Source organism: Homarus americanus, unplaced genomic scaffold (assembly GCF_018991925.1).
Source record: "Homarus americanus isolate GMGI-L3 unplaced genomic scaffold, GMGI_Hamer_2.0 scaffold32583, whole genome shotgun sequence".
Taxonomy (NCBI): domain Eukaryota; kingdom Metazoa; phylum Arthropoda; class Malacostraca; order Decapoda; family Nephropidae; genus Homarus; species Homarus americanus.
In genome coordinates this window covers 11,549,436-11,560,004 of record NW_024713129.1, presented here as the reverse complement: position 1 = coordinate 11,560,004, position 10,569 = coordinate 11,549,436, and the positions used below count along the sequence as shown (strand labels likewise).

Sequence of the window (10,569 nt, the reverse complement as noted above, 5' to 3'; positions counted from 1 at the left end):
TTAGTGTGGATAAAGGAGAAAGAAATGGCAGGTGGTAACATTAGTGAAGCTATAATTTGTGAGAAGGCCAGACAATTGTTTGAGGACCTTAAAGCCAAGACTCCCAGTGGAAGTGATAGTGATGTGCCAGTGTTTAGGGGTACCTGCATGCTGAATAACACTAAGGTAAGATAAAGTACCGTATTTTTTACATTTTCCACAGAATTTTTTCAGTGTTAGGTGGTTGTATTTGGGGGCCTGGAACGGATTAATCCTATAACGAACGAGGTTCTGGAACCAATTACGTTTGTTATAGCATACCCCACTGTACATGGATAATCAGGTTTATTCATCAGATTGAGATGAGTTGAATGGTTTTCATAATTTATTTTAATTCTGGTGAATAAATTTGGAAAGATTACATTTGTATTATAAATACTGAAAGTTAACAATATAGTAATAACTTGAAAATTTAATGTGGTAATGTGTGTTACATGGTGACATCATTAGTTGGGGGGGCTTATGGACAAGAGCTGTTTGCTTCAGTCTTTGGAAGAACGAGTTATACCACAAGGCGTGAGCCTCTTCCAGAAGATCATCTGTGAGTATCTGGTTGTATGAGACAGACTACATCTGGAGGAAGATGACTCGGTGCTTTGCGTACGGTAACTGTATGAACGTAGCAACTATTCTACATTGGTAGAACCTCTTTGTACAGTATTCAAGATAAGGATTCCTACCCCCTTCCTGTCAAGGATTCAGCTAAATATCTAATGGTTACTATAGTGAAAGGTTTGAGTTCAGGCAAGTTGAGGTGGAGGAAAGCCGCCTCCTAGAATTCAAGGTAAAAAATCATGATATGAACCAGGTACAGAGTATTTTGGGAGCCCATCTGGCTTTACATGATTTGTTTTAATTCCCTAACCTTAGAAAGGCTTCGTGGTCAATGAAATTCACTATACAGCTTCATGTAAAGAACAAGTAGTTTATTGAAAATTTATTTACCAGTTAAGGCCCTTGTTATGCATATAGTAATTATGGCAGATGCAATCCTCCCCATCATTTAGTCTTGATTTAAATAAAAGTAACTAAAAGTTGAGCAAGATGTTCCCTTTAAAACTACAGTTGGTTGTGTTTATAATTAATCCATTAAATACCCTCATGCACCACCTATTTCTATAACTATTGGTCTTTACAGCTACAGAAGCCTTCATTTTCAGAGAGAGTTTGGATTTTCATGTTTTGGGATAAAATATGCCAAAATTAGCATTAAAAATAATTCTGTACAGTGGAGTCACAATAATTTGTGGGGTAAGTACCAGAAAACACCTTGTATTATCAAATTGCTAATTATAGTTCGATTTAAATAGAAATAATTAGGTTCCTGATGCCATAATATACACTAATGTTCCAAAACTGCTTTAATAAACACTAAATATCATACATAACCCATACAAAAATACAGTACTGAGAGACAGATATTGTACAAGTAGTAGTTCTATATTACATAAACCGCTTCTCTTCTCATAATCATCATCTAGGTGACACTGTTAAACCAACATGGAGGCAGGCAGGCTCGTCAGTTGTTTGTCTATTATGTAAACAAACTACCAGGAATTTAATACAACTGGATAACTCATCTGGGGTCTAGCATTGGATATTTTATTTTTTTTTTTTTTTGGGGGGGGGATTATTTTACTTTAATTTATTATCCCAGCACCAAATGAATCTATTATGAGAATTATGGTGAAATTACAGTTATAAAGGGGTGGCGAGTTCAGCCGGCTGCCCACCCTCCTTCCCTCACACACAATTCATTCCCACTTCATTTTTTTCTGATTTAATAGGTTTATATTATAGTTTCTTGATTTCTAAGTAACATAAGTGCATTGAAACGATATTTCCTCAACTTTTATAGTTTCCTTTATAAATGAGCGCTGAAGTAACCGGTGCTTTGCCACAAATTTTGAATTTTTGGCCACAAATTTTAAAATCGAGTTTGCAACTCCACTGCAATTGAGGGTTTTAAAATTTTAATGAAAAAAAATATTAGTTTTGAGATACGAGCCAATAAAGAGGCTTTGTACCGTCTCGCGCAAATTTTTTTTTTCATGTAATTTAAATGTATCTTTTAGGTATATGTTTGTATAGCTGTATATGTGTATGAATGGCTTCTGGTCTCCCCTCACACTCTAATTTCAACATTATTTCCATGGTAAAGGGGTGTGGATGACAGTTTATTTACCTATGCAAGAATCATTTGAAGGACGGACACACTGAATGCATGGATGGGTAAGTTAAAACTGAATAGTCAACCAACACTTGCTCAAACGACAACTAAGATGCTAGAGGTACATAATTAGCTTTTCTACAACTTATCAGTTCACTAACCATTCGTCCTGTTGGTCAGTTCTTTGTTACGGTTTTCATTGACCAGTACAGTATAGGAGGAAACGAGTACCCAGTACTCACTGCAAAATTTGGTACAGTCACAATGGATAACACCATTCTCACTCATATCCCAGGCCAGGAATTAAACTAGACAATAGTGAGAGGCACAAATATCATAGCTAAAAGTTTGACTGATAGACAGCATCATGTTATATTCCCTCTCATGTTGAAGGACCCAGTAAGAGATAATGAGCAATTCTGAAAGGACAAGTATAGGAAGGAGGTTTTGACAAAAGTGAAGTTGAATTACAGTACACAAGTACAAGAGGAATTAAAGTCGAATATCAATAGACAAGTAGTGGATGTGGGACCATTGCACAGTCTTATGGTTTTCTCCAGTAAATTAACAGATTTATTTAAATCAGTGGGAGATTTTTTTTCTGGAGCCATTGACAATAAACATGGTGACTACTTAAATAATTTGGCCTTAAGAAATGCACATGCCATGGCTGGACAGTCCAGTGAAACTACAGTACCTTTTTAGAGTGAATGATGTAAAATTCTATGCAGTGGTCTCCATGGGTAAGTCATGCCCACACAGGAAAGTGATTCCCAATCACTTTTCCCACTGTAGCTGTTTGCGGATAATTTTCAGCTATCCCACTGCAACAATCGTGGCTTTTCAAAGGGATAGCATTTATGATATTTGGGATAAGATGAAATTGATACCTCTAAGACACATAAAGGATATCAATATTTGTGATTATAGTACAATTTAAGATTAAATTTTATGAAAACACTAAATAAGTCAAGCCATGCTATGGCTTATGTTTGGCTGTTAAGGTTTTTCCAAATTAATTACTAAACAGAGCTTGAGAAGGCTGCGTAAGTGATTTCACAATTCCAGATATGTCCACTGTTTTACTGGTCACTTAAGTCAGTCCTAAAAAGTTATTAATAAAAATTTAATCTTAAAAACATTTATTAAGTTTCATTCATAAGAAAATTAAATTTCTAGTAATACAAAATGAATTTCTTATAGAGGGTGATCAATATTGCTTTAACAACATACTTACAAAGTACAGTATATATACATAATATGTTACAGGAACAACCTTAATACATCTTAGTAAACACAGATTGACAACCGATATATATGATGATTGCCATTACCTGACTTGAACTTGATTACCAATTCTACTGATGAATTAAGGAGTTCTCTTAACTTTCAACTCGATTAATACACTGAACTATAAAATAAATATCTTTACATCACTTTCTTTGCACCTAAGAATTATTTTGGTTATTGTCTTTAATTCTCAGATAGTGGCTGTGATGACAAACAATGCCTATTAAATAATACCACTCGGTTGTGTGTTATCATCCTGTTTACTTTCTAATGAAAATGGTGGGATGCGACAATCAAATGTAAATCCGTCTTCTCTCTCCATTCGGAAAGTGCCCCTGTAGAGGAAACAGTGAATCGTTAAATACTGTAGTACCGAGCTAAAATTGTGGTAGTCTATTATAAGTGTAAAAACTTGGAGCCAAGACAGAAGGCTCAAGCAATGAATAGGTGAGCCCTATAAAATCTCTTTAATTTGTGTAAAAGGAATGTGCGATGACCAAGGACATGTGGGACAAACTGCATTTGAAAGTTTAAGAATGAATTAAAATGGAAATCTCTCGGCTTGAACAAACAGTTTAAGGTTTAACATTTATACAACATTTGAGTGAATTATTGGGTCATAATTGTATCTTGTGTGTCTTGGTATACCTCTTCTAACTAATTTACTTTAAAAAGTAGTATAGATAATGAAGGTTTAGAGGGATTCAACATACCACATGTGTCCGGACGGTGCTTGTAGGGACACGTGGGATGAGTACTGGAAGGCCGGCTGTTGACTGGAGAGTACTGGCTCCTGTCCCACAACACCCCGTCCACGCACTGTCTCCAAAGTCCCAGACAAGCTGAATATGCGCCAGTGTCTCTCTCTCAACTGCACTGTCAAATCTCCTAGGTTTTCTAGACGAATGCAGTACCGCCACTGCAAACGGTGCAACACATTTATATATAACATACTATATTATTACGGTATATTGAAAACGCCAATTTACTCATTCATGCAAGTCAAGTATGCAAATGAACAGACAATAATATGCATAGATGAATATTAGACTACAATGCTAAAAGTGCCTCAACTTACCCAATAAACATTGGCATTCTGTGATTCTCTACATCCCATATAAAAGGGTATAACGGTGACTCTGATGTTCTCCGTAGTTTCCTTGTGTACATCGGAGAGCTCCAGCCATGGGTGATTACGCTCCTGCCATGCCATCAGTGTTTCACGAGCACCAAATGGTGGGTCTAGAAGATGAATCCCAAATACAAGAATAATCTAATACTGGAAAATTAAATGATAAATTCCATATAAACAATACTGAAGAAAAAAAACCTAAAGCTAAAATGTTTATATTATAAAGACAACTGGCTAAAAAGCACCAGGTACCAAAATTTAAGGCTTAAAATTTTCATGAATGAATACTGCAGTTATGATTACAAAAAAATACAGCTAGTTTTATTCTGAAACAAAAAATGTAAAAAATAGGAAATAGCTAGTCTATTTTTCTTCACATTCTGTTGCCCACAATCCCTCCCTCTGTACTTTGCTAACAATATACTCTTGTTCTTTAAACAATATCAATCATCATACCCCTCCAGGCCACCCATCTAAGCCAAAGCATCTCAGAACTATCATTTAGGTCCACAACCACTAACTTCAAAACACGACCTCTCCAGTTCATTTACCCTACACTTTGTGAAGCAGCAAGAGACTCCCCAGAGGCTGTGTGTGAGTCTGTGAAGTTTCCGTTCCACCTTCAAGAGTCCCCTTAGCATTGAAGGGGACATGTGATGACCAGGCTTGTTCTTAATGATGTGGTGAGTATTGTTTATTGTGTTGTAGGTATAGTATTAGTGTAGGAATTTTATTTTCGGTGATACAAGTCGGTGTCCGACTGGCTGGAAACATATCCCACTGAACCCCAAGTTATAATAATCCCGATTTAAGGTAATTCGGCCTGCGATGGGTTTTTCAGGAACATAATCCCATCGTAAATAGGTTGATACCTGTGTGTATTCAAGACATCATTATGAAAATTATGTAAAAAGAGAACTAGAAGAATGATTCATGTCTTAAAAATACTGTATGTGAATTTACAAAGGGGTGAGGGGGGGGGGGGTGTGACAACTAAACCAAGACAGGAAACCGAAGCCACAGCCACAGGCTCCAAGTATGAAAGTTTCACACTAGATGTGCAAATGGTCCTGATGTTGCATAAGTGTATCTTGGGCATTACACCCTAATGAATTAACCTCTGGGGATTGGTTGTACACAGTCATGTAGGCAGAGATACTGAATCACTACACTTCTTGTCATCGAGTATAATAGGTGTTTTACAGGTCATAATTTATCCTCATAAGAACAAACATTAAAGGCGGCTGCATCAAAATTAATTTATGCACCAAGTCAAATCTACAAAAAAATAAAAAAAAACTGGGCTAACCTTTCTCTGGGACATATGACAAAAACTTATCAAATAAGTCATGTCTGATCGGCCTTTTGCTTCCTGCAACATATGGCATCACATCTTCGTGTCCTATGTAATCTAGTCCTGGCACTGCATATAGGGTTCTGCCATTGTCTTGATTACCTAAGAATGTAACAGCTTCAGTCTGGGCTCTCTGTAAATGATTAGAAGGTGATTAATTTATTTTATAAATGCCATGAATGACTACTTTATGTGCATTTTTTTTCCCTTCCTCCCCTACACACTATGCATTTATGCAGTTAAACATGAGTAAAGAGACCCCAATGAAAAGGCTATCAAGCATCAGTCTAGTCATTTTTAATTTTTTCTGTACTGTACCGTACTATATTTGACACTAAACAAAGCATATTCAACATTTATATGCAGACGCTGATAATTTTACCTTTGACACGTTTCGACCTTACAGTCTTTCTCAGAACTCTTCCGAGGAAGGCTAAAATCATAAGGCTACGGAAGTGCACTACGGTACGTACTGTACTTACAATGTATGGGCAATCTCGAGAATCGATAAGCACTTGATAGTATGTGTGAGCTCTTCCTTTCACCTCTTTTCCAACTTGGTTATAGTTCATATTCTCTTCTATTGGTCTGGAATATTGCCAAAAACATAGAAATGATTAAAAGTGAAGGTCACATCAAACAGTATCAGTACACTACTATATCATATACAGTAAAGTACAGTACCTGTACTGTATAATGAAACATAACAATGAATATGAATAAAACATTAAATAATTACAGTACAGAACAGGTATTTGAAGTAGCTATTGCACAACAAACAGCATTTTCCTTACTTGGATTCCTTTTTATTAGGGACATCTCTGTCATAGACTCTGGCCAGCCATGGGAAGAGAACAACCCCTCGGTAACCAAACACTCGGTGTAGGAACAGCTGACCTGTTTCATATTTTCCTGTCAATTTTGGAGATTCAAATTTGCCAACTTCAGCTAACCTGTAGTTACTGAAAAAAAATAGCCAAAATTTATCTACTGCATAATTTCTCATGTACAGCTCCTCCCCGACTTACGACGGGGTTAGGGACCCAAATCCAGGTCGTAAGTCGAAATGGTCGTAAGTTGAAAATGCTTAAATAATACACAGAAAATCTAAAATGGGTGTCTCTTTTTCTTCTCAGCACCACAAAACTCTCACTTTTAAGCTTGCCAGCCATTTTAAAGTGAACTACAAACGAAAATTGTATCAGTACACAGCGCAATCACTGCTGACGTTGGGACTCGAAAATACGTAATTTGACAAAATTTTGGTACGACTGAGGCAGGTCGTAAATGCGGGTGGTCGTAAGTCGGGGAGGAGCTGTATACCGTAGTATTAAATGTTCAAACTCCGAATAAATAAATCCACACACAAGAGTTTTAAAATGCATAATTATTCTTTTATCATCTCCATAGCACTGCTTACTTGCTTTTCTTTAACATTCCTTATACAGTACATACATTATGTACTCTCTCACCTCCTGCAAGGTATTTTCTGAATTTAAAACATTCTAGTACTGTACAGTACAGCAATATAAATGCCAGTACTATATTGTACACTATACCCTCATTAATTAAAAAAAATGGGCTATGGGGTCACTCGAATTACCGAAAAATCCGAATTAACCAAGTTCAGAATATTTTGACATTGCAGTACGAGAATTTCTGAGTTTTTCTGTCCGTTTCCTGTTCAGTTTTCGCTCCTTATTAGGATCGTTACAAAGATTGTTCCTCATTATTACAACCAACAAACATACTCAGTTGCCATGCCTTGGTTGCCACATAAAATATTGTACTTATAATTACTGTGCAAACAAATATTTTTTAAATGTACATACATTAATTATTATTTACAAGAGAAACTAGGGGCAAAAACCTTAATTGGAAAAGTGCTCCTTCACCACCTGAATGATGACAGGATAACCCAGACAACCTTCATGACCCTAGAATTGAAAATATTTATTTTGTTATATATCTTAGGTTATATTAGTTTCATTAAGGGTCAATTTGCCTTTCTATATAAAGTCAACAGGAAGGTCAACATGGCAGTCCAAGCAACTCACTGAACTATCTTAACAAAAACAAGGGAAAACCAGAAGTCGGAAGTTGCAATTCCTCCACCAATTTCTTTATCTTCGTGGGGAGAAAAACAACTTCTCTTTTATAGAAAATATCCGTAAGTGGCTTCTTCCCACGAGTCAGCCGTCTAAAGTATTACTGTTAGAACGGTTTTGTTTAGTCTCTTGGCTAATTCTTTTTAGACATACTGTACCTCACAACAAATATGGTTGGAATGACCACAAAGGGTTAAAAGAAATGAACTTAGAATTTTTCATGAGGAAAACCAAGTAAAAAATATAAACTACTTCCTGGGGGAGTTAAAGCTTATTCGTGAGCAAAGAATCAACCTGGGGCTTAGTTCACTTGCAACAACATACAAGAATTGATTGTTTGATGTTTATTCAGTAAAATCATAATACTGTACAAGTTTACATTTGTTTTGGCAATGCAGGTACTGTATATAATTATATAGTGTACATAGACCATGCAGACATACAATTTCCAATGAACAGAACCTAAGACAGTGCAGTGCACATATACAAACACTAGTAAACAGTAAGGCAATTTGACCAATGATAGCCGACAAAGATATCGGGTGTTAATTTCCAGTAGAGTCCTTTGTTAGGTTAGGTGTAGTTAGGGTAAATTTTAACTTTCAGACAACACAGGAATCTTAGGATTTTTATCTTTACTATTGGTAATTTTAACAATTCTAAAACACTTTTCTTCTACGATGTTTCCCTCTCAAACGATTTACATATGCTCAGTTCACGAGGTTTTGTCAGGACATTTAAGGGGGAAACATCATATTAGAAACGTCTTCAGAACTGTCTTAAACTACAGATTCCAATAGTTAAATTCCCAAGATTCCCCAGATGATCAAAACTACAACTTTACCCTCAGTTAAACTGCAAATTACCAAAAGGTTAGGTTAGGTTTATAAACTGTAAATAATAAAGAATAAAATTTATGATTTTAAAACATCATTATTTGTCCTTGGTGGCTTTTGTCCAACAATCTTGGCCCGGACACCCTAACAAGGTTGTTATCTTGTGCGACCTTAAACATCACAGGTTTCCTCCAGGCACTGAGGTTTCCCCATGAACTATACTGTACTATCACTGGACAGACCAACTCCCCGAATGGCTAATAATACAAACAGTAGAATGAAGAGAATTAGCTCATAAATTGTAGGGAAATGAGATGTAAATGGGCTTCTGAAGAAAATGTGATTATCTCATATATCAACATACATGGCTTGGTTTATAAACAAGACACCTACCCATTTGATGATATCAGTCCCAGTGTGCCACTTTCCACAACAGTGAAAAGGATACTATAAACAGCAATTTATACAAGATGCAGGAAAGTGAATATATAACAGAGAGCAGTACTAGACGTGTTTCAAACTTATATAGGTTGTTTAGTCATCATATACTTGCAACAATACCCCCAAATTATAACATTCTGTAATGACACTATTTGGTGTGCCATTAACTCTCCACACACAAACATGCTAAGTTATTTCTGGCTAAGGACAACCTACCTGGTATAATTAGCCACCGGTATTACAATACACTTGAAAAGTTTTGTGGACGAGAGTGTTCGTGAGGTACATGGTAAGAACATCATCCTCCTGCTCCATGCACCGTCCACCATCTACTGACTCCTGTCTCCTCAGTAGTGAAATTGACTTATCTCTGGCCAGCTGCGAGTCCGTCCAACCCCTTCAACCCGAACCTAAAAATTAGATCAATCGATAAATATTTTTAGATAGACGTTTGCTCATTAGATTCATCATATAACTTCATAGTAATTTATTATGTACATGGGCAGTGGAAGTATCCAAACTGCGGTATATATTCAGTTAATTTGACTATAGATAACCCCAAAACCCCACTAAAAGCTTATCCTTAATAAAATAAATTGTAAAATCTCCATACACGTTCCTGTTGGTTCGGTATAAAATACAAACAATGACAAATAAGAAGCTGATTCAAGGGCCCGTACTGTACTAGCGAGGGAGCTGAGTATTGGATCAAAATAATTCTATACAATTCTTTTTAAATGCAAATATTATAAATTATCATCAAAGTCAAGTCTCATTAATATTATACGACTCCGTGGGGTTCGATAGTGAGTTGCATTTATTCTCGTATCTAAACAACTACTAGTTTCATCATATCACAGTTAAAATAACCATATCAAATACTACTGTGAATTTTAATATATTTTATTATAGTAAATTTATTTCTTAAGTGTAGAGAAAAAGGTTATTTTTGAAGAATCAGCTGTAAACAGATCCAAGGGAAAATGAGGTCGTACAGTAACTAGTCTAAATATATTACAAGAAAGAACAACAAATCGGAAATACAGGAATAAAACGATATATTTAAGTATATTCTATATGTATGAGAGTATTGATTTTAAACTGAAATTTTACTTCGTGGGATATTATTATTCCCGTAAACGTAATCAGCAAACCACCCTATTCCTCTCGCTAACTTTCCTCCTATTAAAACATCCATA

General features: G+C 35.9%; 1 protein-coding gene across 2 annotated transcripts; it reads right to left on the bottom strand.

The window, feature by feature from the left end:
* Positions 1–1,385: 1,385 nt before the first annotated feature.
* On the bottom strand, positions 1,386–10,104 carry LOC121867241 (polymerase delta-interacting protein 2-like). 2 transcript variants are annotated; one of them, XM_042367096.1, is made up of 8 exons: positions 9,984–10,104; positions 9,587–9,780; positions 6,780–6,947; positions 6,459–6,573; positions 5,941–6,118; positions 4,578–4,741; positions 4,213–4,418; positions 1,386–3,834 (listed from the first exon to the last, which is right to left on the bottom strand). In XM_042367096.1, exons 2-8 carry the CDS (start codon positions 9,697–9,699, stop codon positions 3,723–3,725), a joined length of 1,056 nt encoding a protein of 351 aa, XP_042223030.1. In that variant the 5' UTR covers positions 9,700–9,780; positions 9,984–10,104; the 3' UTR covers positions 1,386–3,722. The 2 variants fall into 2 exon arrangements, with proteins under 2 accessions (XP_042223030.1, XP_042223040.1); XM_042367106.1 differs by having other exon boundaries at positions 6,468–6,573; positions 9,984–10,101.
* Positions 10,105–10,569: the final 465 nt, after the last annotated feature.